The 27,122-nt window shown below is 48.4% G+C and overlaps 1 protein-coding gene across 2 annotated transcripts in view; it reads left to right on the top strand.

Annotated features, from left to right (window-relative positions):
• Positions 1-27,122, top strand: part of LOC102689943 (protein kinase C beta type) — a 149,528-nt gene that overhangs the window by 89,968 nt on the left and 32,438 nt on the right. For both annotated transcript variants that reach the window (XM_069181007.1, XM_069181006.1), the window contains exons 6-12: positions 1,865-2,021; positions 2,368-2,502; positions 6,736-6,832; positions 14,072-14,218; positions 19,823-19,996; positions 22,677-22,768; positions 25,613-25,675. In XM_069181007.1, the coding sequence (XP_069037108.1) occupies positions 1,865-2,021; positions 2,368-2,502; positions 6,736-6,832; positions 14,072-14,218; positions 19,823-19,996; positions 22,677-22,768; positions 25,613-25,675 (865 nt within the window). The remainder of the gene's footprint in view (positions 1-1,864; positions 2,022-2,367; positions 2,503-6,735; positions 6,833-14,071; positions 14,219-19,822; positions 19,997-22,676; positions 22,769-25,612; positions 25,676-27,122) is intronic.

Here is a 27,122-nt window from a genome sequence, read left to right on the forward strand (position 1 = left end):
TTATAGACAGCAGTGAAGCCATGGGCTGGCACCGTGCTCTAGGTGATTTTAATGAAATGTCTGTGAGATGGCAGTGGATAGATATGACAAAGACAATTCACAAAGAGTGTGAGGCGGTGCGGTGTCTCTGTGGCTAAGGATCTGCGCCTGGGGCTGGAAGGTTGCCGGTTCGTATCCCGTGGCCGGCAGAGGATCCCCTGAGCAAGGCCCTTCACCCCAGCTGCTCCAGGGGCGCCGTATTAATGGCTGACCCTGCGCTCTGACCCCAAGCTTCTCTCTCCCTGCCTGTGTGTCTCATGGAGAGCAGGCTGGGGTATGTGAAAAGACAAATTCCTAATCCAAGAAATTGTATATGGCCAAGTGATCTTAAAAAAAGAAAAGATCCTAGACTCTGGACCAGAAAGTCATGGGTTCATATTCGTGACACAGACAGCTTATACATCTTCAAACAAGGAACTCTACCTGGACGTCCTCAGTTAGCCCATCTGTGTAAATGAGTCCCATGAGGTTTAGATTGCAAATAGCCTATCATCTCTTCCACACAGAGTCTTCCACTCTCCCTTCATTTAATACTTCACAAACTGGGCTAATCTTTATCCCTCCGGACCATTTTGGCTCAACGCTGTAATCTGTTTCACTGGGGCTTGCCTCAATCTTTTTAAAGACAGCAAGTATTGTGCGTGATCTATTATGTCCGGAATAGGGTGTATGTAGTGAAGCCTTTTGGTTCCACGTGATTTCGTTTTTTTTTCCGAGACAGCAGCTGGTTTATTTGATTAATTGGATGTATTATTACATGCAAATTGTTGCACTGGTCAAGTGCTGGGTGAGTGCAAGGTGAGAGAATAGCAGGTCTAATGGTTTAATAGCGCGAAAGCATTTTCATCCCCAAAACAATCAAGCTTTCTGTGATTAATCTGCTGTGTCCCAACAGCAACCATTTCCAGTAGCAATTGCCAGCTGTGTCCAGCTCATTAGTGATGTGCAGTAACATGGAGGGTATACCTTCAGTACAGTAAAAGTCTGGGTATATGGTAAGATGGAGAGATATACAGTATAGTTGGTACTCTTCAAAATCTGAAATGCCTCACTCTTAGCAGTGTGGAAAGAGGCAACTTCAGCTGTTGCTGTTCTCTGCTGGAGGAGGGTGGAAGTAGAGAGGTGTGTCTCTGATGAGGTAAGAGACTGTCAGGGTTAAGGGAGCCCAAGAGGACTGGGCTATTGATGAGTCTGCTGGATTCAGCCAGCAGCCATATCAGCCTGCTGCTCACCACTGGCAGCCCCCCTGAAGCTCAGCAGGTGGGAGACCTCCTGGGAAAAACGAAGGTTGCTGCTGGAAGAGGTGTTCGTGGGGCCAGCAGGGAGCGCTCACATGTGGGTCCTAATGCCCCAGTATAGTGACAGGGACACTATACTGTAAAAAGACGCCGTCCTTTGGATGAGACGTAAAACTGAGGTCCTGACTCTCCTGTAGTCATTAAAAATCCCAGGGCGTTTCTCGCAAAGAGTAGGGGTGTTACCCCGGCATCCTGGCCAAATTTCCCACTGGCCTTTACCAATCATGGCCACCTAATAATCCCCATCTCTGAATTGGCTTCATTACTCTGCTCTCCTCCTCACTAATAGCTGATGTGTGATGTAGTCATGAGTTCTGGCGCACTATGGCTGCCGTCGCATCATCCAGGTGGGGGCTGCACACTGGTGGTGGTGGAGGGGATCCCCATTACCTGTAAAGCGCTTTGAGTGGAGTGTCCAGGAAAGCGCTGTATAAGTGTAAGGAATTCTTATTATTATTCATGACTGGATTCACAGCGTCCACCTCTGTGTTAGTGATGCCTCTCACTGTGGCCATCTCTCTGTTCAGTTAAAGATGCCAAGAACCTGGTGCCCATGGACCCCAATGGCTTGTCTGACCCCTACGTCAAGCTGAAGCTGATCCCGGACCCCAAGAGTGAAAGCAAGCAGAAGACCAAGACCATTAAGTGCTCCCTCAACCCAGAGTGGAACGAGACCTTCACATTGTGAGTTGACGGGGGCAGTCAGCCTGGGTGTGCGTCTCTTCACCTGTCTGTCTCTGTGTGCCTTACTCAGTGGTCATCTAAACCCAGAACTCTACCATACTAACCCTGTAGGACTGAAAGTAGATCTGTACCCAGGGACACGGTATAAATAACACTCCACAGCATAACCACCTGCATCAGAAGCAGCTTGGACCTGCAGGCCGAGCTGCCGCACGAGGGGGTGTTTGAGGATGCTCTGTTTTGTGCTTGGTGCTGTGCTGCAAGGCGGCTGCGCTCTGGACGTATGGCTGTCCACTGCTGCCCCGTGCCTGCGGAGTGACGCCCTGTCCCCTTGTCCCCCGCGCAGCCACCTGAAGGAGACGGACAAGGACCGCCGGCTGTCGGTGGAGATCTGGGACTGGGACCTCACCAGCCGGAACGACTTCATGGGGTCGCTCTCCTTCGGCATCTCCGAGCTGCAGAAACTGGGAGTGGATGGCTGGTGAGCGCCGAGACCGCGGCTGTGACTGAGGGGGCCAAGATGGGGCGGCGCTGGGGGCTAGGCAACCGTGCCTGTCCTTGAGCGCTGTGCTTTCTCTCTCGCTGTCTTCGTCCTTTTCGTTCTTTCTGCTCATTAATCGCGTAATGAGTTTTTCTCTGGACGTGCATTACAAGTAGCAGCCAGGCTGCATGTCACAGGCTGGGATCTTCAACTGGCAACAAGTGAGCCAGGAGAAAGAGGCCTGCGCAGGCAGTGTTCCTGGAGCTGTGGCAGTTTTGTAAGACATGCCTTTTACCTTGTGCGTCTTACCCCGGGACTATTAAATGCGACAGAAGAGAGGCATTTTGTGAGGCTCATTTGTACCTTTTCATTTACAGCCAGCTCCCATATCACCCTGCAACTCACAACTGGCAGCCCACTGAAGCTCAGCAGGTGTGAGCCTGGTCAGTACCTGGATGGGAGACCTCCTGGGAAAAACTAAGGCTGGAAGAGGTGTTAGTGGGGCCAGCGGGGGGCGCTCACCCTGCGGTCCATGTGGGTCCTAATGCCCCAGTATAGTGATGGGGACACTATACTGTAAACAGGCGCCGTCCTTCGGATGAGACGTAAAACCGAGGTCCTGACTCTCTGTGGTCATTAAAAATCCCAGAGCGTTTCTCGAAAAGAGCAGGGGTGTAACCCCGGTGTCCTGGCCAAAATTTCCCAATCATGGCCTCCTAATAATCGCACTCTATGAATTGGGTTCATTACTCTGCTCTCCTCCCCACTGAGAGCTGATGTGTGGGGAGCGTTCTGGCGCACTATGGCTGCCGTCGCATCACCCAGGTGGGGCTGCACACTGGTGGTGGTGGAGGGGATCCCCATTACCTGTAAAGCGCTTTGAGTGGAGTGTCCAGAAAAGTGCTATATAAGTGTAAGCAATTGTAATTATTATTATTCATTTGCAAAGCCGCGGACCTAGAGGAGCAGGAGGATCCCCGTCGCCCCGCTGACTGAACATGGGGCGCGGGGAGCTCGTCTGCAGCTGCCGGCCCACCTGAATGGTTCAGCTGGTTGTTAGGCTTTACCTTTAAGGCGTTTGCCTCCAGCCGTGCAGTTCCTCTGCGGCGCTGCTCCCCACTCCTTCCGAATAATGTTATCAAATAGTATGGAAATCCTCTGCACGCAAAGCAGACAAGGATAAGTTAATTGACAAGAAATGCTAATTAGAACAGATCCCAGAGCAGCCGGATATCCTTGAATGAATGTTCAGGATGCTCCCTGTGTTCATTTAGTTACATTATTGCAGTGTTGCCATCATTTGCTCTGATAAAGGCTTGGTGCTGTGCTATAAGTAAGAAACCAGCCTGCTGTACTGTATGTCAGAGGGCTGGAAGTGCAGTACAGAGGGTGTTTGTGCCCACAGCCAAACACGTTCTGAGAGCTGCTGCTATAGAAACACCCAACTGCAGGCCTGATGCTTCATGACTATTGATTTAAGAAAGGCTCGATTTTCTTTTCCCCACTGTGGGTAAACAGCACATCTTAATTCATTTGCTCTGAAGTGGGCATTTCGCTCACCGTTTGCCCCCAGTGCGGAGCAGGGAAATCGTTCTTTAATAGCTGTTGTGAAGAAAACTGATGAGTGCTTCTCTTTCTGCCCTGCTTTTTGTTTCAGCCTTGTCGAGGGGTCTGCTTGCTGTCGTCACTGCTAAAATGGTTCTCCTTTTAGATTATGTTAAAGCTGAACATTGGTCCTGGCTTTTTTGGGGGGGGGGTTTGCTTTTGGGAGCCAGTGAAATCTTCTCAGCTGAGTCTGTTTCTTCCCCGATGTGGGATTTTCGGCTGCTGTTCCCTCCCCGGTGCATTTTGGGATTTTTTTCATCTCAGTCTTGTTTACTGGGGCTGAGAAGACTCTTTTTACCAGTGATTGAATTATCGTTTACAATTAGTCTGTAGGGGTAGGGTTAGACTAAGGATTAGGAGAGGTATAAGGGTAATAGTAAACAATTAGGGGTAGGATAAGGGTAAGGGAAAGGGTAAAGGTTAGAGTTATGGGGAAGTAGTAGGGTTAGGGTTAGAGTTAGGGTAAAGGTTAGGGTTACTGGGAAGTAGTAGGTTGAGGGTTAGGGTTATGGGATTATGGTAAAAGTTAGATATAGGGGTAGGGTTAGGGTAAGGGTGGAATCACACCTTTTGGGATCTGATACTTCGAATCAGTGGTTAGAATTACTGTATCTCCATGCGGCATATTTATCCACTGACAAGACAACGAAATACATTTCAGCCCAACATACTGTACGTATATGAGTACCTGCGACACACAGCAAGCATGAGAGGTTCTGGGGTAAAGCATTTACTTAACAGCTGAAGAATGAGTTGGGGTCTTGAACGATCATTTCATCCTATCGCTACAATTGTTCCAGCCGGCTCTCCAATTTGAGCATGTCGCTTCGCATCGATTTGAGAATTACTGTCACGGTGAGAGCAGTGGATTTAAATGAATTGAGGAGAGAAGAAGGCAGCTAGTGTCTCCTCGTAGACTGGGCGGTCACTGTCTAAAATCAGCAGTAGAACGACTTACCCAGAAACCTGTGTGTTTGAAAAAACGTTTTCTGGATTCTGCTGGAGCCAATCGTTTTGCGATTTTTAGCCTTTTTTTCAAAACAGTTGTTCAGAATGTAGTGCACAGATGGTTTACTTCTTTTTGCCACCCGGTTCAAGATGTAAAATATGCGGGCTTATCAAATGAATCGCAATCTTAAATCAATTGTCCTAGATTCTAATTGTTCCAAAGGAAAACATCCTCCTAGATTCTTTGATCGGTAGAAAATGATCATTACGAGGAAAGAGCGAAGAGGGGATTTGTCTGGTGGGGTTTTGATTTTGTCTTGTTGTTCCTCGGCTGCGGAAGGAGGGGTAGCAGATTGGTTTACCCATAGTACCTGTCAGTCCTTGGTTCTGTCTCCTTGTCGGCACGCAGAAGAGTTGTTGAAAAAGAATTTAGCGCTGCTCCTATGTCTGTGTGCCGTCGTTATCACATTCCATTCAACCTCTCCTGGATGGGACTGATGGGCTTGATCGTTCTCAAAGTCAGAAATAGGACCCTTTCGTGTTGGCCATTCTGCTGGAATAGATCCCTATAGATCCTCCAAGATCTATCAACCCTTCAGAACCGAAGGGCAGTAAATAGCTCATCTGAACATGGCTCATCTGCAAGCAGACCATGTGCTGGGGGAGTTTCAGCAGGATAAGCGACACAGACACACTCTCCATTTCTCATTTCTCATTTTCACAGACGAAAATGATTTGACCACAAAAGTTGCCAAAAGGGGGGAAAAAATGTGTCGAAAATCCAAGCAGTTTCTAAATAAAATATTCTTTGCACTTTCTTTAGCAACACTTTACATTAGACATTTGCAAATGTTATTGATGAAGTCTTTATCATGTGTTATATATCAACAGAGCATGAATCAAGTGCCATTCACTGGGCAGGAGCTGACTTCAGTTGTCTGATGTAATGTTTATTAACAGAGTCTGATTTTTTTATTTTAGAGCGGATTTATTTAGGCGCAAGTGAGTGTTAGAAGCGTTATCGCTGATAAGTGCGATCGCTTCTGTAAGAAAGACGTACAAAACGAACACAGCAGAAGGGGAGTTAAGAAGGAAGCTTCGAGACAGTCTGGCTCATTAGCAGACTTCCACACTGGGTCAGGAAAAAGAAACCGCGCTTGGGGGGGTTCTAATGGGTTTCAGCCTTTTCTCCCGAAGAAAGAGAAAAGGTCAGGAAAGTAAAACACAAGAATGTACAGGGCGTCAACTGCTTTTTGAAAACAAACGTCGATGTTTAAGGGAATGGGATTTCCAAATGCATCAGGAGGGTATCACTCACTTCTGATAACCCAGGCCTTGACAGCAGGTGCTGTTGGCTCATGCCCACAGGGTTATCGAAATCGCCACCCCTTCTGTAGCTCCTGTGTACAGCAGCGGAGGGGGAACTGTACCTCTGGGTCTGCTCCTAGCTGGTGACCTGCTGGCTTGGAGACCACAGGACGGGAGAGTCAGTGTTGCAACCCGCCATCTCAAATAAATAAATCATTCAGAGCTAAAACCGCACACACCCCCTCACTTTGCCTGCTTCTTAGCCGGTCACATATCGCCCAGATCGCACGGGTCGGTCTGTGTCGATGTGCCCGGCCACAGGGGGGCACTCTGTCCACGCTCTCTAACAGCCGGCCGCCGCCTCTCCCGCAGGTTCAAGCTGCTGAGTCAGGAGGAGGGCGAGTACTTCAACGTGCCGGTCCCGCCCGAGGGAGAAGAGGGCAACGAGGAGCTGAGGCAGAAGTTTGAGGTGAGTAGGCCTGGTGCGGGCCTCCATCGCCCCGCCACGATTTTTTTTTTCGTGTCTCTTTTTGTTTTCCTAAAGCCAAACAGGCGCTCACACCCACGTGTGCTGGCTCTCTTGTCTCTCCTGCGCCCGAGGTGGTGCTGTCGGAGCTGGAGAGCACTTGCTCCGCTGGTGTCTTACGACAGTCCTTGGCATAATTCTCAATGATACACTGCTCTGTGCTAGATTACACCAGAGAGGAGCTCTCCTACAGTTCAAATCCACTTCCCCTCCTTTTTTGAAAACTGCCATTCATTTTGCACATCTGGCCTGTTTGCTGGAGAATAATATTCCGTTCAGCCCACCAGCAATTGTGGCTTTTAGCTCCGAGCTAAATGAGAAGCCATCCCCTGCGCGTAAACAGATTCAGTCTAGCGTGAAAGTCAAAGAAGGACATTGGGCAACAGGTATCAGGATCGTGGATCAGCTGGGGAGCTGCTGCTGAGAGGCGCAGAGAAGATGGTGACGTTTTGCCAGTATACGGTGAGGAGTCTCATTCAGAATCCTGGCTTCAGGACATACAGTAGGACTGTCAGTGCTGTTCTTGGGGGAAGAAGAAGATTGTTGCGGGCATTTAACCTTCAAAGTTCCTGTACATGTTCATATTCAAAGGCTTTTTCTGTAAGTGGGTTAGGGGGTACATGGAGCCCTGATAGGGACTTATATGGAGGTAAGTCCTCGGTTTTGGGTCACACTGAGCAACTCATTGCATATCTTCAGGGGAGATGCACACCAAAGTCCTGCTAACTGAGACAGTGCAGCTTCATATGATGATTAGGCTCGCTAGCGAAAAAGCTAGCCTTACCTTAGTACTGTATGTTTCGTCAAAACACTGTACACGTGTGTTATATTGCTGATCTGTCATGTAATTCTGCAGCTGTGCTTAGTTTTTCACAGTCAAGCCTTAACTGTCAACCCTAGTTCTTTTTTTTAACATCCCAAGTCACAGTGTGCACACTACCACTCTTTGCTCGGACAAAAATGCACACATTCGTCTGCAGATGCCAGAGCCTGAGATTAAAAGACCAGCAGCTTCACGTTTTGCAGTACCTGCTGTTTAGACATGTGAACGGACTAGAAAGCCTTTAAGAGCCTAGTCTCTGCTCTGTGCTGTACCTGCGTCTGAGAACCCCCAACACTGTTATCTCGATACCAGTTAAAGGTCTTCTACTTGTACAATACATATTTCTGTATCTTCAAGCTAACTGTACTTGAGAGGCTTGATCTTCACGCCAGGGCTAATCCAAATCAGAAGTGCATCAGTCTTGGAGTGTGAATTATGAGCTGTGACTGAGATCACCTCATCTCTCTCTGTGAAAAAAATCACAGTTCGATGTGATAAGAGACAGTCCATTCGCTGACCGAGGCGGTTGATGCATAAATTCAGCTGTCACCTTGGGAAGCTTGAGAGCGTTATTTATATGTTCCGAAATTACACATGAGCCTCTGCGAGGTTTAGGCCACAGACTGAATGTTTCCGCTTGACTTTTTAAATCTTAACAGGTGGGTTGTTTGCAGTGTCCTCTTCTGGAGAGGCAGATGTACAGTAGTGACAACATTTTGAAATCACATTCCACCTTGTTGCACAGAAGTTTGAATTCTCTTAAGCAGTTGCACAGAAGTTTGGCTTTTGAGCCATGTAGAGTATAAAAACAGTATTAAAATACTTCATTTTTGCTTCATCAGTGCAATGTGTACATGTAACTTGAAGCAGAGCTCACTGCTGTGCCATTGGAGTCCTATCTCCATCCTTGTAATATTGCCAAAGAACTCATTTATTAGGCACACAGAAAAAAAATTAAATCTACATGCAGGGGCCAAATTATAAATCTTTGATAGATTTATGGACATATTAAAACAGAGTTTCAACCATGCATACAGTATCTCAGTCACTGCTTCACCTTAGAAACATCCAGACTAGAGGTCACGGTCAAGGGCAGAGTAGAATCCTCTGGAGTTTTTTTTAACGGTTTTTCCTTAAAATTTCTGCTGCAGTGTAGCGAGAGGTCCTCTCTGTCTGTTCCAGAGGCTGCCGCAGACCGTACCTATTGATAGCGAGATAATCTAAAATCATGCTTACACAAACAGAATTTCCAAGTGGAGTTTCATTAAGATGTGGAGAGCGTGCCTTCCCCATGTCTCTGTCTCTGTATCTCCTCATTAACAGAATCGCCCCCCCGCCCACCCCCACACTCGCGTACACACACGCCCCCCCCACCCCCCTCCTCAGAGTGCTGCGGACTGCCTGTCAGGGGGAGAGATGGGCTCCCACTCAGGCAGAAGTTGGCCGCGTTGAAAATACATTAAAAATGCTAATGGCCTTGTTCTGGCCTCCCCTTGAGGTACCTCTCCACGTTTATTTTCCCCTTTTTTGCCAATGTCATTTACTTCCTCCTGAGCTCTATTCATTATTTAGGGCCTCTTCTCCTTGAGCTGAATGGCAAAGAATCTCCTGCAATTAATTTTTAACCAGACCTGTGCCGCCTTCGGTATGACTGACAGGGCCAGGATATGACCCCTGCCAGCCCTCATCTCCTGCCTTTAGAGGTGGAGCCCCTGAATGCACTCGGGATTGTGGGTGGGGCTCTGAGACCCAGAGGAATTATGGGTGTGAGCAGTAGCGCTCATTGGCTAGGAAGGAAGTGATCAGGTTCAGTCGTTCGCCTGAACTAAACCAGTAATAGCATGTAAGATTTTACGACAGTGAATTTACATCATTTATTTTGTAGCTTTCACATGCATGTACTGTACTGTGAATTTACCTTTTTTTCCAGTTTCCCACAACTTGTAAGATATGTCACCATGATTCTCTGTTTTATCTAATTTTACTGTGGTTTTATAGCAGTGAGAGTCGTGGCCTCATGGCAAGCGTAGTCTTATTAAAGGAAATTGGACTTATTTATACCACAGAAATCCACTGTTAGCTACGGGTATGTACCGTACCATATCTGGATTAGTTTAGGAAATGTTTAGATAAACTAGGCGTTGCCAGTTCTTATCTCTTTCTCCAGAAGTACCAGCCCATGTCCTGTTGGGTGAAAAGAGTCAGTTTGGATCGATGAAACTGTACATGAAGCCGATGCGCCTATATATATAGTGCATTTGGTTTTTACATATCTAAAGTCAAAACTAGCAAGGGAGAAACAAGGAGACTGTCCCACAAGGACTTGATCTTGCCCTGGTTAGTTCGCATGCCCAAATTTCTTGTGGCATTCCAGAGTATATGTCCGCATTTTAAGGAGAAGGAGCATGCACACGGGTTTTCCCAAGTTAAGCACATGAGATTCTGTAAGACGGCGGTAGATGAAGTTAAGATGGAGATTCTTGTCTGAACTACAGTACATTTCCCAGAAAGCAATTGGTGGAATTGGTCAGGTGGCATTGTAAAACAAGGAGTCATGGGGTCTTCCAGAGGCTGTGGACCTGTGCTGTCCAGGAGGAAAGCAGAGCCTCTGTAATTCTCTGCGTCGGAAGGAGAAGGGAGCAAGGAAGTTGCAGACCAACCAGCCCATAGACGCGTTGTAAAGTTTTTCAAAGAGGGATTTTTTCAAAGTTTTTGAGAGAGACATGTTTCGAAGCCAGGCCTAGCTCCCTGGTTGTTTATAGAGAGGTGATTGAAAGAGACTGTTTGGCTAGAGTTTGGAGTGAGGAAGGTTTTTGTGTTATTTGTTTGGTTTTTACTGCTCTGACAGCTGTGACCATCTTTTCCAAGACCCGCCTATTCAAAGATCCTGTTACAGCTCCCTGCCTCAGTCTATGTCCGAGATGAATGTGTTATCCCATTAACTCACAGCCCACATTTTAGGGTAGAAATTCTTGTACCGCAACCTTTCATTTCCATAAAGCAGAAGATTCTAGTGGAGGAGATGAGGATACAGAGGGAGACTCCCTCTGTGCCAAGGGTTATCACAGCAGCCGAGCTCAATCGATGCTGTGATGCTTACTCTGTGCCTCTCCAGGGGAATAACTTTCAAATGAGCACAAAAGAAAGGATTTCGAGTAAAACAGGGGAAATAAAAAAACACAGCCCTTGTCTCAGCTAAAGAGACTGCGCGCAGAGGCAGAGCGCAGAGACTCTAGTTACTGAGGCGTGAAGCTTCAGTATGAAAAGCACCATGCCTTTCTCACAGTTTTTTTTTCTCTTCGCAACAACAGCCTAATTGGCAAGGAAGCTGATGCAGAGAGTATCCCTAGAGCTCATGCCCTTTCTTAAAGAAGAGCATTCCTTCTCTGTGTGTTTTTCCTACACTGTCTCTTCCAGCTTTAGTTTGCTTACTGGCTCAGCTGTTGTTCCTCAGAGAGGTATCATTGTTGGCTTCACAAGCAGCCTTTGTTCAATTTGAAGACGAATCTTGGCCAGTATGCCCGTCTGCCGATGCACGCTGTCTATAAATCTCAGTAAGCTGTTGTGACACTTCTGGGATCTTTCAATAGACGGATCTGAGGTAGTATGGTAAAAATAGTGCTCTTTTTATAGTGTGATGAACCTCCATAACACACAAAACATAAACCTAGTGCCTCTGGCTCAAGTCCTTTTGGGCATCTAAATGACTTGCCGATATCAAAATACAAATGCTTTTGCTAAAGCAAAAATGACTTAATCCAGCTACTCACAAACCAATATCCATACATTTCTTGGCTGGGCACTGGCTTGATCCATCTTCCTTCTGGTTCAGTGCATAGCTGAGGATCTGACATGATATGCCGTCGGATATGAGCTGACAACTGGAAGCCTCCACTTCCTGGTTTTTAACTACCACCCCACCAATTGTCTGCCGTCCTGCGATCAGGTGACCGAGGATAGCAGATCATTCTTTACTGCTTTCTGGGGACTGTGGTTGCAACAAGAACTGCCAAAAATTATGTGTAGTTACATTATTTGACTGGAGGAGATCAATTAGCTGCTAAAATCCAACCTAAGAGCACTGATCCACCTCCTCTTCATTGCACACTGCCCAATCGGGGTTTCTAGATCAGCTTGGTTTGCCATCCTCACCCTAATCTCTGTTTACACCAGCTTACTTTAAGTGTAAACGTTGATAACCTGGGAAGGAGGCATTGTTCTTTCCTTGTTCCTGGGAACTACAGTTCTGGGAGCAATTCAAGTTGCTTGTAAGCACGGGCACAGTAGGGCGCTGCACTGTGAGGAATTCTTAAGAGATTACCGCTCGTGAGTTTTCAATAACCCACCCCTCCCCCAGGAAAAAAAAAGAGGAATTATCTTTCCTTGAAGGAAATGAAGCTCCATAAAAAACGAGATAGCTTGACAGCAAATAAATAAGTGGAAACTTGTAAGTCTTGCCATTGTTACAACGCACCAGACCTTGAGGGGAGCACAAAATCGATTTTTGCGCGTTTCTTGCGAGGGGAAGGGAGGCGGCAGGGAGAGGTCGAGAGAAATTCGGAGAGCCGCTCCGTTTTTGTGAGTCTGGCCACGCTGCTGCGCTTTGATTCCGCTCGTCAGATCGTTTCTCCCCCGTGCCTGCGGCTCCTCGGCACCGGCTCGCGGGTGACCTTGACGGAGGACAGGCTGCGCTGCCGAGGAAAGGCTGAGAAAGGGAAATGAAAGGAAGGAAGACCCAGACGGACGGAGAAACAAACCGAGACGCGGACTGCGTCGCCAGGGCTGGGAGATTACCAGAGCCCGCTCGTGTTAGCGGGGAGGCCTTGCGCGCCAGTAATATCGGACCCGCAGGAGCCAGGTTAATGGAATTTCATGCTAGACTGGGAATTTCATGCTAGTACCGCTTGCTTCTGAGCATTAAAACTGCATATATTCCAAGATCGCAGGGTTGACTGCGGCCCAATTAACCAGCGGCTGGGCTAACGAGGAAGAGAGCTGGGATCTGGAGATGGGTGTCCGCACAATCCGCCCTTCCCCAATGATTCGCTTCGGATTTAAATATCCACTTCCCGGGATATTTAAACCCTCATTACCCTTAGGTCTGTGCTCGGTATTGGCCTCTATCCTTGAAGCTCCTACCTCGTCGTTTTCTATTGAAACATTCTCTCACGGATTGAAACTCTGGTCTGGGAATTAATCTTCTTTCGCCCCTCGACTCCGACTTCAGCCCAGTGACTTGGATATTAAGCCTTCGATCCCCTCTGACTGAAACTCTGGTCTTAGTTATTCTACCTTCGTCCCTCGACTCCTGACTTCAGCCCAGCGATTTGGATCAGGAGCTATCGAACTCCTCTCCCTTGCACCCGTCTTCCGATCTCCTAAAACTCTCAGAACGACGCACAGGGTCCTTCCTCTACCTCGTGGACAGGGCGTTCGTTACACTCAGAGGAGGGGCTGCTGTTTCGGTCTCTGACCTCTCCGGCATCGTCACGAGCCGTGGAGTTTGCTCCTGCAGGGGGTGCAAAGAGGGGTGTGACCGCTGTAAAGTGGACCAGCCTTGTGTTGGGAAGGAGGTTACCATCCAGAGGAGGCCTTTTGGCCCATCTAAGCCATTTGGTAGATAGCAGGTTATTGATGCAACAATCTCACCCAGTTGTTTCTTCCCAGACGTCAGGGTAATGGCTCCAACAACGTGCCCTTTGGGTAAAGAAATAGCTCCTATCCTCCGTTGTGAATCTACTTCCACCTTGCTTCTACTTGTGTGCACGGCTTCATACTTCCCTGTTGAACAGTGGTGCCCCTGTATTACAGTATCTTACTCACTAAAGAGGAGAGCCCTGGGCAACTTACTGCATGACTGTTTTGACGGTGACACAGAGGGAGTCAGAATGGTATCCATGCTGGTTTAAAAGCAGGTGGCCGTGGGGCCACAGTGAAGTAGCCTGGCTGTCTGATGTATGGGCTTGGGCTGTTCTCCGGGTTAGATACACACATCATACACCAGGAGATCACAGGGTCAACTTAGAAACAAGTAGGGTGACAAGTGCTCTAGCTTCATTTTAACATCTCTCCCCTCTCAGATCACAAATCACATATGAAAACTACAGGAAGACAACAGAGAAGGGCTCTTAAACCATGCTGTGTCATTTTCTGGACCCTCCCTATTGACTTTGGGGTTTGCACAACATTCCGGGGTTTGAACTGAGTCATATTGAGCCACGCAACTGCAGTCGTGTGGTTTATTGGAATTGGCTCTGCTGTGGATCGATTATGGGAGGGTAGTACACAGTCCCCAGTCCCTCTCTCTGCCCCTGTCCCCTTCATTCATGACCCCTCTCCCTCTGTTTGACTTCTCCCAGAGAGCCAAGATCGGTCCTGGGACAAAGAACATGGACAGCTCCTCCTCCAACGCCATCTCCAAATTCGACAACAACGGCAACCGGGACCGCATGAAGCTCTCGGACTTCAACTTCCTCATGGTGCTGGGCAAGGGCAGCTTCGGAAAGGTAACTGCCCCCACTCACCCACACACTCACACCTACACGGTCTCCTACACCGCAGACTACAAAGCTACAGTACCTACTAGCCTACCTGCTTACCTTTCGTATGCTCAGCCATGCATTTGGTAAGGGGCGGTATGGCTGAGACTCTTCTACAGTATGTCTCAGTGAGGATGCAGATCTCTGGTCTACAGAGATCTGCATGGAGTACTGGCACACAGAACACATGATGGATGGATTAATACTCTCATTCATTTAATTCCTTTTTTTTAATTGTATAGTGTTAGCATGCCCAAAGGGGTTGGGCAGCCAGTTGACCTTGGACCCTAGAGGTTTTGTTTTTCTCCTTACTGAGGAGTTTTTGGTTCCTCTCCTCCATTGTCTTCTGGAATTTTCTCTTCCTGTATTGTAACGTCATGTACTGTCACACAGCTTTGTTAAGCGCCTTGGGGCAACCTTGTTGTGAAAGGCGCTGTATAAAAATAAATTGAATGAAATGAAATGAAGCCGTGCAGGGTGTCAGGTTAGCATAGCAGTTCCGTGCACTGCTCAGGTCTCCAGTCTGGGCTCTGCGCAACTGCACAAGATCCGGTCCCTAACAGCGCTGCTTGTGCCTGGAGAGGCAGGACACTCCAACCAGAAAGTCCCAGTGGAGGGACACAGGTCAGGCTGCATCGCTGTGTCTGATAACAAAAAAAACTTGTTTCGACAGATGGAGCTCGGGCCCAGGCCTGTGTGGTTTCCATGGAGACAGGAGATAAAAATAGTTTAAATAATAATAAACTAGTAATAGTTGTAAATCGGATTGATATGACAGTGCAAGCCTTCATTAGGCTGTTAATCAGAAGTCCCTTGAAGTGATGTTTTTCCTTTTTGAGGTATTTGATGCAATGTAGGCTGTTACATCAGCTGTACAGTTAGAATATTGTTAGGAGCCGAGCCTTCAAGCAGTGAACAAACTCTTCCTATGAACCTGTACAGGCCGCCATGCCCTTGATCTCCTCCGCTAGTGAGTTTTTTCAAACTGAATGCTAGATTGCGTCCCGTCAATCGACATCCAAATGATGGCTTGTCTATTTGGCCAGATGTTTTCGTCACCATGCAGGAGGCTGCTACACAGTTCCCACACAGTTTCATACCCAGTAGCACCGGCGCCAGAACTGCACAGGACAAACAAGGATCAAACCTACTATGCCAAAGGGCCAGCCCCAAGCTCAAGTCCCAGGGAGTGACATCATCGCAGCAGTCCCATCCTGATTCTGAGCACAGTCTGATGCCGAGCCTGTGATATAAATTCACCAACCAAATTCTTCTCCTTAGGAAAGGAAGGACAAAATCTAGTACTGTGTCCACTATTCTGCCACTGTGATGGAGCGATTGGACAGTTTGTTACTTTACCAGACTCCAGCAGTGTTATGCCCCTGTTGTGGCAAGGCCTCCTCCTTTGTGGTTTTGCACAGCAGTAACTGGAGGCAGCCAAGTGCTCGTCAGCCTGGCTGTACAGCTTCAGACTCTACACAGAGCAAAAGTGAGGCTGCTGTGGTGATGTCACTTCCTGGAATTCCCTATTGCACTTCCAACTGGCTCATATGAGCCGAATGGGCTCCCTTCGTTTGTATCTATTCACATGTTCCTATTTTAGTTGTTTTAAAATCTTCCGTCATTCCTATCTGACTCTGATTTTTTTAAAATAAAATCATGATCAAAATGTGAAAGTTAAAACATAAAATCAAAAGCTAGGTGAAATAGTTTAGAAAGTATCATGAGAAACAACCATGCTTATCTTGTCCTAAAGAGAAAATATGAGGAGATCTGATCTAAGAATTCAAAATCCTTTGTCCAAGAAGTCATCGACAATGTCAGTTTCAGGATTTCTTCAGAAGGAACAGTGAAACACAGACCAGAGGGCATGAGTACAAGGAAGTGTATTTAAAACTGAGAATGGGAAACACGTTTTTACACAACACTGGTGGGGGTTTGGAACACGGTGTCTAGACATGTTGCTCAATCTGGCACCCTGGCTTCTTCAAAAACCATGGCTGAATGAAATTATCAGACCATGTAGCTACTGAAAGCCAAACAAGCCGGAATTCCCTCATCTGCTCTGTGAACGCTTTTATACCCTGTAGTAAAGTCAGAATTGCAGATTTGAGAGTATTATTTTCCCAGTCAGGCCATTAAACTCACATAATATAAGTGAAAACACAGCTGTTTGATGTACAGCTCCAGTCTATAATAATAATTTATTAGTAGAAGTATTAACAATGAAAAGAGAAGTATTAACAGTGTGTCCCAGAATGCAAGATAGGAATAGCTGTTTATATAGATCTCATAGACGGAGACTTTACACATTTCCTGTTAGTTTAAATGCACAGCTAATAAAACAGAATATGTCACTAATGTTTTTTTCATGGTATAGAATGTTATTAATATGTTAATAAGTACTTGTTCAAATATATCCACTGTTTATGTGATAAACTCCTCGACCAACTCAGATCCTACTTTTTATCACTGCTGGTGGCAGTGCTGATGTCATTTTTTGTTGTTGTTTTAATTCATTTTGACACTTATAATTGAAAAGTATTCCAAAAAGAGTGAATTTTGCCACGCCTAGAGATGAAGTGAAGGATTTTGACTTCAGGTTCTCTGTGACATGCAGTTGACTTCTCAACAAAAAAGCTGAGATTTCCTTTTTTTCCTCTTGTACTGTATATATGAAAAAAAAAAACGATCCCCAACCTTCCCTTCTGTTTGGGCAAGGCTTCAAAAAAGACAATTTATTTGACAGTAATAGCAAGGTTTCATGCAAGGAATGAAAATCAATGTCATCTGTGTAAATTAGTAAAAAAAAGAGCAGCGCACATGTTGTTAAAACAATTGCAGACGTACACAGATAACCGAATACTAAAAACAATACATTTGTTGGATGTTTTTTACTGTTAATTTTCAAACCACAATCAAACCTGTAATTAATTTCCAAGGTTTTCCTGAGGTGGAATGCAGACTCCCGAGCTTCACAGTTGGGTTCACATCGAAGTCTGTGAGCAATACCTCGGTTTTTTTTCTCTTCACCTTTCCCAATGCTGTACAAAACTGACACATCTGTTTACAAAAGCACAGCTCTTGTGAAAAGTATCTGGAGCCTTTGAGGTTCCTGTGTGCGTGTTGGACACCGTTCCCTGTTCTATCAGGGCCACAGTGACGGAGGAGCAGGCTTGAAATGGGAGAGCTTTTAAGCTGGTATTTTCTTTCTTGCCTAACAGGCCAAATTTGAACCACTCTGCTCCTCCATCAGAAGGTGGCAGGTATCAGTCGTCTCCCCATACTGAAAGAGACCCTGGCCATGACACTCTGTGTTTAGTATCGCACACCGTGAAATTGCTTCTTTCTGGTTTTTTGGGCTGAGACAGGGGGGGAGGGGGTTGACTGACGTGAGGTGACATCTGTGTTTCTCGGGTTTGATGAGGGCAGAATGCGTTCTTGATTGGCTCGCCTGCTATCTGCCCATCTCTCACCTTGTCTAAGGGACCCTTCAGGCTGGGCGTTTGATTGAGTGAGCGTCGTGCCCATCCGCCCCCACCCCCGACCGCCATCACTCACACTTAGCCTGAGCGCGCTGCGACACCGCGTGACACCGAAATCTGTTTGGCAAGTGGCAGGGCGAAAAATTGCCTTTTGGTTCTGTTTTTATTTTGAACGGGTGCTCGGTTGCACTTGCAAGCTTGTCTTTTGTCTGCTGTTCATCCCTGACACGACAAGAGGTCTATCAATAATTGACTCGTAATTGAATAATTGAAATCCTTCACGCGGTTTAATAGTCTTACAGCACCAATGCTCCTTCGCTCCCTTGCTCGTGTGGAATGTGGTTCTGAGGTGTATTTTAAGTCAGATCTCTTGTCTAGCCGGGTTAATTTAATGGGTAGATGATGTAGTCATACAGTGCGCTACTCGAATGATTTCTGTAGTTTGGTTTTGCTTGGCATGACGCTAAACTGCAGATCTTCAGAGGATCACAAGAGCTTTTCGAAGCGCAGAAATTCACCGCAGACCAGTTTCTAGCCCCGTACCACAGATGAGCATGGGGTAAGAAGGAGAAAACCTGCCCAGTTGCTCCAGCTCTGGTTTTACTGGCACCATGTCTGGGGGCTTCACTCCAGCTCTTACTAAAAAGTGCCAGAGGAGCATTCGGAGAGCCACACCTTTTCATTTCTCCTCAGAAAGATCGTGCGCCGTGCGTCTCATTTTTCTCCTGCGGTGGAGCTTTGGTTGGAAAAGGGTTTGAATGGGCTTTGTAGCAAAGCGCCACCCTGCGCACTATATACATCATACCTACACGTTCAGGCTGGACTTGCAAACCGTGTCAGTTTTCAGCCTGAAATTTGGCCCCTGTGATGGCCCCACTGTGTGTCTCTCCGTGCTGGCTGGGGCAGAGAGAGGGAGCCGGTGTGTGTCATGGAGAACTTTCACCTCCTTGTAAAGATGTGAGAAAACCACAGGCTCAGAGAGGTCAATTGGTCTATTCTGCTTGTTGGACTGTTTGTCCATTCGGTAACCTTTCGAAGAAAAGGTAGAAAAAACTCTTGGGATAGTTGCCCACTCCCTTCCGGATTGCCTTTCTGGCCCTGAAAGAGTTGGGAATGGCCAGCCTAGCGGTCCGGCAGGGGTCTGGGTGAGAGCCCGGCATTTCCCTGTCACTGTGTCTGCTGGGTTAGGAAAGAGCATTTCGTTGGGCAGTCTGGTTAAGGGATTAAATACTCATTTCTCTCAAGAACCTGCTCCTGTTCTCGTCTGCTACACGCCCCCTCTCAGACCCTGCCTGAACTTCATCGGTCCGGAAACAGCCAGTGTGAGAGGTTTGGGGTCACCTGTGACTCATGCTTGCCAACAGCGCCCTGGGGCACACAATTGCCTTTTTGCCTCTTTGGCCTTTGTGTCTCTTCTGTTCCAGCGAGTAGGTTTCCGATCCGCACAGATAATCTGTCTGCTTGCATTGTTCAACCTCTCCGCCCCTGCCTGTCCCCAGCCCTGCCCCAGGCAGTGTCTGAACCAGGTCCCCCGCGCTCTGCCTCAGGCGCCCTATCCGCCCTGTCATTTTGACTTTGGTGTGCCGAGCGCCTCTCCAGGAACATTGCGCTTCTCAAAGGCTATGCGGGGGGGGGGACTGGAAAGATCCTGAAATAAAGAGATGGCGGCCTGCCTTCGTGGCTCAGAAAAAGCATTTTTTTCCCTTTCATTCGGTCTCCTCCTACCCCCATCCCTCCTTCTCTCAGACTGTCTTTTGTCCTGTGGGAATAGATCACTTTCCTCCTTTTACAAAAGGCAGCCAGTTCCCCAGCACTCACTCATCAGTCTGGCAGGTATTGTAGGTATATTTACATCACCAGCTTTAGATCCGACCAAGAGGGTCTTGTTTAGCCTTAACTGAGTGAGTTTAGCCCTCTGCTTGAGCTCTTGTGCTGCTGAGGGCTTAAGGGGACCTACACAGCCTTCATGGTCTTTGTGCTCATTGTACAGACTAGTTGGAGCCCCATTCAGCATCATTGAAACGCACGCTCTCTCTTCCCACTGTCAGCCCAACCCACCTCTCACCACTCTCCGCCTCCTGCGCAGGTGATGCTGGCGGAGAGGAAGGGCACCGACGAGCTGTACGCCATCAAGATCCTGAAGAAGGACGTGGTGATCCAGGACGATGATGTGGAGTGCACCATGGTGGAGAAGAGGGTGCTGGCTCTGTCCGGGAAGCCACTGTTTCTCACCCAGCTGCACTCCTGCTTCCAGACCATGGTGAGCATGCGGCCTGTGGCCTTGCACACCCCCTCGAGGAATAGTGCATCCCCCCCTCTAGATCAGTCTGAATCAATGTTTTCAGCGTGCGTGCACCATGCAAACGCTTGTAAAACAAAATGCTGTCTAGGCTAGTAAAAAGTGGAAGAGTCTAGCAGCTGTATTTGCTGGTCAAGGCATGTAGGTGATTTTCCTGTGCTGTTAATGCTCTGTTAATTGATTAAAAGTGATAAAGAATTTAGAAATCGTAATGTGCAACCCCTGACTGAAAGTGTTAATCTCAACACTGTTGGGGGTGTCAATGCAAATTCGTAACAATTTATCCTCCTACTCTTTCTGGGACATTCCTTACAAATGTGTCGCAGGCCAGCTGGTTTACAAAGCTGGTGAGCTCCAGTCCAAACTCGGCGCGATGTGTTCTAGTTTTCCGATGAGCTGTGGTGAGTTTCCCACAACTAGCAGCGTCTTTTCCCTTCCTGTCTTCTGGAGGGGCGGATCTTTACAATAACTGTAAGAATGCAAGGGCAAAAGGCTTATGAAAACAGCACCACAGACAGGATTTCGAGGACGTTTTTGCTGCTGTGAAGCGTGAGACACACAGGGTTAAGCTTTTCAGGTTAAGGAAACAATGTGCAGACCTACTGAACTGAGCATTGAGTTACAGTCAGTATCTTTTTTTTTATGCCACACGAGCCTACAAACTGCTTACATGTACATGCCAGTGGCTATATAAATTCCTAATGCTGTAAGAACAGGAAAGAAGCAGGGCAGCATGTTTTAAAATTCATCCGGTTTGAACAGGGTATGAGTGCACTTAAGAGTAGATGTATTTAAAAATGTTCGGGGGACACGTTCCCACTACAGATTGCGCCGATAGTGAGGCGCGATCTTCTGTCCCTCACAGTCAGTGAGCAGTGGAAACTGAGGCTCACAAGGAGCAGTGAACGAGAAGGTGAGAGCTGGAGGTTATTCAGTTTCCCCCATCATCTGGGTTGGAGCAATGGCACTGTGGCTCAGGATCTGCGCCTGTGGCTGGAAGGTTGCCGGTTCGAATCCCGCGGCCGGCGGAGAAATCCTACTCCGTCGGGCCCCTGAGCAAGGCCCTTAAACCCAACTGCTCCAGGGGCGCCGTAGAAATGGCTGACCCTGCGCTCTGACCCCAAGCTTCTCTCCCTGTCTGTGTGTCTCATGGAGAGCAAGCTGGGGTATGTGAAAAGACAAATTCCTAATACTAGAACTTGTATATGGCCAGTAAAGTGATCTGATCTTATCTTCATCATCATAGTCGTGTGCTGTAAAATCAATCAAGGATGCTCCTAATTGATGAATCGGGCTTCTACAAGTGCTTTAGTGAGGTGGCTGATGGGCTCCCAGCAGACCGCCTGAAGTGAGCTGCACTTCACTGAAGGAGCTGCATGAATCGGGCTCTGTGTGTTTTACGTTAATGGGATGTTTCTTCTTCAGCTCTGTTCTGTGTAGACAGTTTTCCCCAGGCATTGCAGCCCTTCAGGGCAATAATCCCACTTACTGCCTTAATTCCCTCAACCAATGTTCCCAGAAGCAGAGGAATTCAGATTAAAAAGAGGATTCATTGTTATCACTTTGATAAGGCAGCTGCTTCATTTAAAGCAAATATATGTTATTTTTAAATACAGGGATAGTTTTGTGCGGAAGCCCCTTTGTATCTGCTGGGCTTTTCTTCTTGGCTTGTGACAAGTCGCTGGAGGAGGGAGAGTGTTTTGGAGGTGTGTGTGGGGAGTCATTAATTGTACTGCATTAGCCAGCTAACACTATGTACACAGTTCATTAATGTGTGAGCACACTGGCTAATTTACATTAGGAATTGCTTCTAAAGACCTCCGAATTACCCGGCTTAATCACCAGGAAAAAATGACCTTGAACAAATAAAACCCTCCGGTGGCTCGAGCTTCAGTAACGAGCCTGTCCGTCTCTCCTGATCTCTGCCTCGAGAGAGCAGGGAGCCCGGGGGCATAACTGAGCCAGTCCCTCCCCTGCTCCACCTGGCCTGCAGGTGTGAGTCCGGTCAGTACCTGGGTGGGAGACCGCCTTAAGGTTGCTCCTGGAGGAGGTGTTAAAGGGGCCAGCAGGGGGCGCTCACCCTGCGGTCTGTGTGGGTCCAAATGTCCCAGTACAGTGGCCACTACTTTCACAAAGGCTCTTTGTCACCCGCTCTTTGGGTGACACGTAAAACCGAGGTCCTGACGCTCTGTTGTCATTAAAGATCCCAGGTAGGGGTGTTACCCTGGTTACCCAAATTTCCCCTTGGTCTTTACCAATCATGGCCTCATCTCTGAACTGGCTCCATCACTCTGTTTTCCTCCCCACTGAGAGCTGGTGTGTGGGGAGCGGACTGGTGCATCATCCAGGTGGGGCTGCACACTGGTGGCGGGGGAGCTCTTTACCTGTCAGGCGCTTGGAGTGGAGGGCAATACGAGAGTAAGAACGATGATGAGGAGGATGATGAGGATGATTATTGGCCAGGGTGCGCTGCCCTCTATCCCTGCTGCCACCAGTGCTGCTGTGGAAGTCTCGAAGCGTCAATATTCCTTGCTGTCAGATTTGTCGGAACCTGTCTCACCTCCAGGTGGGGGTTAATGGCTGGCTGTTGCGCACACACACACGCAGACACGCTCGCCAACCCGTGTGCCCTCCCTTGCAGGACCGCCTGTACTTCGTCATGGAGTACATCAACGGGGGGGACCTCATGTACCAGATCCAGCAGGTCGGCAAGTTCAAGGAGCCCCACGCTGTGTGAGTATGCTGCCAGGAGCTGGGCGCCTGAGTGCAGGGACAGGTGGAGTGCCAGATGTGGCACAGCAGGGGGCTGAGATCCCGAGAGGCCTGCTTGCTGGACCTGAGCTGGCATGGTAGCTTGTGTTTCAGGTCTCACACGCCTGTGTGCTGCACATATACTGCTACGCCTGTACTGGATAGGTGTCTGTGCAGAAACCATAAAACATATGTAAAGAGAGATATATTCAAATATATGTCTATATATACATACTGTATAGACATGTATGCACCTGTCTGTTGCTGGCATTCGTGTGTGTGTATTATAAGAAAACACCAAAAAATGTTAGTTTGGTAAACTGGACTAATGTCTGTGACTGTGCTCGGTCTTCCTAACACCTCAGGGAACCCCACCTCGGGATATTACAGGGCATAGCGTTGGCACAGCGCGTTACAGCTTTTCTCAGTGTTCTGCCTGTTTCTCCTCCGCACATGTCCGGATGGCGCCCGGGCTGGGTACCATCCGAGTTGGATGCTGCATCACTGCCATGGATCCAAGAGGGGCATCCTGGATATAGCTATCGTTTAGGAGGATTTTGCTGGTCTGCAGAGATCTGCATGGAGTACTGACACACAGAAGACATGATGGGTGGATGGATTAAGACTCTCATTCATTAAATTCCTTTTTTTTTAAATTGTGTAATGTTAGCATGCCCAAAGGGGTTGGGCAGCCAGTTGACCTTGGACCCCTAGAGGGTTTGTTTTTCTCCTTACTGAGGAGTTTTTGGTTCCTCTCCTCTGTTGTCTTCTGGTCTCTTCTGTTCTGTATTCACAACATGTAGGGTCACTTGCATTGTTAAGCGCCTTGGGGCAACCTTGTTGTGAAAGGCACTATATAAAAATGTATTGAATTGAATTGAGTGCCGAAGTACTCCAGAGGGTCATTGTGCGCTGTGAGCCTGGCTCAGGGCTTGTGTGGATCCCTGTGTGGGAAGGGTGTTTTCCAGTGGGATCTTATCCCCCACAGAAGACCAGTGCTGCCCTTCGGATCCAAACCGGATCCCTTCACCCTGCTCTGCCCCTTTTTTTGGTGTGCTCTACAAATGCCTCCCCTTGTCACAGGCCGTGCTTTAGTGTTCCAGAGCAGGGGCGGGGGGAGATGGCCGCGTTTGTTTTTTTTCCCGTTTAACCATTGCTAATTGGGCAATTAACAATTGACATATTGAAGCGTCCTGCTGTTTTTCACGCCTGTTAAATCAAGAAAGCCTCACGCCAGGGCTGTGGAGCTGAGGAGAATCCTGCGCCGAGCTCCTCAAGGACGCCGGGCTGCAGCCCTGTGCCCTTCCCTGGGGGCTGGCTCAGGCCGCGATTGAGTGGGGCCGGGGGGGGGGGGTGTTCTGGGACTTTGGGAGGTTCTGGGTTTTGCCAGAGGAGTGTAGGGAAATGAGGAATTCTGTTCTCTGCCAGTTTTTTTCTCTTTCTTTTTGTGCACTTTGCATTCTAAAACCGAAGAGCACGGAGACGTCTGTCCTCCTGGCCAGGAGGGAGGTGTTGCTATTGTCCTGTTGGCCTGTTGGTGCCATCTTCAGACGTGTTGCTCTTTTCCTTTCCACCTCTGGACAGTTCCCCCCCCCCCAAGGATACTCCAGTAACAAATGTGGAAAGTCTTTTGTGCCCAAGCTCGAGCCCTGCCTGAAGACAGTGGCATCTCCTGCCCTCTGCCCCTGAGAGGGCAGGTGCCCGAAAGAATCGCCCTACTAATTCACTGCTTCAGAGCTTGCGGGGCAGTTAAATTGCCCTGTAGGGAGATGCTAACCCTTCCACCCAGGTGGAAAGCAGGTCACGATTTCAAGAAAAGGACTGGATCTCAAGTACGGAGTCCTTGAGTGGCAGCTAAATTCACCCTGACAGAACGGCATGGTAGTTCCTCTAATACAGATAGGGTAGACGTCTGTGTATCTACTGGAGATGGTCAGATTTCGCTTTGATTTGAGCAAAAGCCCAAGTTTTCCAATTGCTCTCCTCCCGGATGACGTGGAGCAGCGGAGCTTGTGCGGTTGAGGAATTGCCCTTAGCCGCAGCGAGGGGTGGTGTTGTCTGGAGGGAGGGGGGCAGGAGGGGAAAGCGGCGGATTGCCCTGCACCTCGATCTGGGACGTCCCGGATTACTGGGGTTAATGCGTGCGGCACTCGGAGTCATCAGCCAGAGCCTGGGTCCCGCTAAACGAGCTGGGGGTGCCAGTCACGCACAGGGAGAAAAGTAGGCCTTCCCATGCCTGGCTTCTCCCAGTTACAGTACCAGGGCTATTAGACCTGTAGAAGTTCACCGACAGCATTACTCTTTAGGAGCTAGTTTCTTCTTTGCTTTCTTTCTTCACACAGAAAACAAATAATTAAATTACTTTCCTGGCACGAATGAACTGAGCCTTTTTTTTTTCTAGGGTGCAAATAGTGTTTTTTAATATTCATGGCTGTGTATTTGCCAGAGGTGATAAAGAGGGCAAAAAAAAGGCTGAAAAAATACTATATATTGTATAAAAGGATGTTAGGAGTTGGAGATCTGAGTCTGCATGTTTTTGTGGAAGTGCGTCTGTCTCTTACGTTTATATATTTGGCTGATGGTTCTTTCAAAGGCAACTTCCGTTTGCTCCTTTCTCGACACGCTGGGTGTTTTTCTAGAGCAGGATGAAATACGCTGTTCAAATGTACAACAGGGTGTCTCACCTTAAAACCCACCACTTCCCAGTGAGGAGTTCACAGCTCTCGCCCCACGCTGCTGCCCTGCTGTTACTTGATTGTGAGAGGTGTGATCCTTGCGAAAAATGATGTGTGCCTTGTGGAGACACTGCTGCTTTTGTGTTTGCAGGTTCTATGCGGCAGAGATCGCCATAGGGCTTTTCTTCCTGCACTCCAAGGGGATCATTTATCGGTGAGTCTGGCTCGCGTGACCTGCTGAGCAGTTGTGCGGGGTGGTGGAGAGTCTGTGTGGTACCGATCCTGCTGCTTCTGACCCGGGCGCTGACCCACCTGATTGCAGCACCGACTCTCAGTCACTGCAGTGGAGATCGCCTGGACCCTAGCTTAGCACCAGCTCAGGTGGCTGCCGAGGGTCAGTGTGGTTTCTAGCCAGCAGTGATGCTCTGAGACCTCCATCAGCTCCCCTCCCTCCTTCCAGGGTCTTCTGTACAAACAGCTGGGCTGTGAGCTACCCTCCTGTGCAGAACAGCTCAGGCATCAATGTGTTTGTTCACATTGAGAGCCGTCTTCGGAATGCATTGCCCGATTCAATGCAGTAGCATGTGTCTAAAGCTTTCTGAATCCTGAAGTCTTTCCTGATGCAAAGACATGAGTCCGGGGTGATGGTGTAAGCCAGGCATCCCCAGTTCTGGTCCTGGATAGCTGGTGGGTCTGCAGGTGGTTTAGGTCTCCTTTAATGCGACACCGTGTGAAGCTGCTGGGAGAAGCTGTTGGACTGGTCCAATGAAACCAATCAAGAACTGAGTCCGGTTCAAGAGCCTAGCTGGACTGAAAGCACACAGACACTCCAGCCCTCAATGGCCAGGATCTCCGGTTGTAAACTCTCTGCCTCAGATCATCAGTAGCTGATGCGTCTTTTTGCATTAAGCCACGTGTAGTGGAAGAAGCGTTACGATAATGTCCATCAGGGAGTTCCAGAGTTGGGACTGTTCTTGTGCACTGTGTCCTTGAGAGTGAATATAGGGGCAGTGATGTGCCGCACTGGAAATGGGGGTCAATCCCATCATTCCCAGGCGGGCCCTCCCTCTGTCCCTGAATTCCGGGATGTGTCAGGTACAGTAGCTGCCCGTGACGGACGGGCGCAGAGTGACCTGTGGCACCGCAGAGGGCCTCTCCTGGATGGCTGCTGGCAGACAGCAGGCTGCGGGTGACAGTGATACAGCCGCGCCATGGCAGCTGTTTTGCGCCGATCGTCTCCCCAGCCCCCCCCCCGAACTGCCTTCAGCCTGAGCTGTGCTCTGACAGTAGCTCCTTCCCTTTCCTCCTGCCTCTCCTTTTTTCTCCTCCTGATGAGTCAGGACTCAACAGTTTTGGGTCACATTGTTCCCTCCCGCCCTGCCCCTTGTCTCAATCTCGTCTGAATATGTCTCCTTCCTCCTCCCCGTTTCTTTTTCCTCTCTCCCCCTCCCCCACCCCATCACTTGCTGATACGAATGGACTGTTGCTGCTGGTGCTGCTGCTGCAGACTTGTCCAGCTGCAGTTTTTGTGTTTTTTCCCCCCATGTGGAAATCCCAGCGCTTCATTTTGGCCGGCCTCTGTGTCCGTTTCCACACAGCTTGGCGTTTTACTGGATCAATCCGAGTGAAGGGCCTCGCTCGAGTGTGCGCACCTGGGATTT

Source organism: Lepisosteus oculatus, chromosome 19 (assembly GCF_040954835.1).
Source record: "Lepisosteus oculatus isolate fLepOcu1 chromosome 19, fLepOcu1.hap2, whole genome shotgun sequence".
Taxonomy (NCBI): domain Eukaryota; kingdom Metazoa; phylum Chordata; class Actinopteri; order Semionotiformes; family Lepisosteidae; genus Lepisosteus; species Lepisosteus oculatus.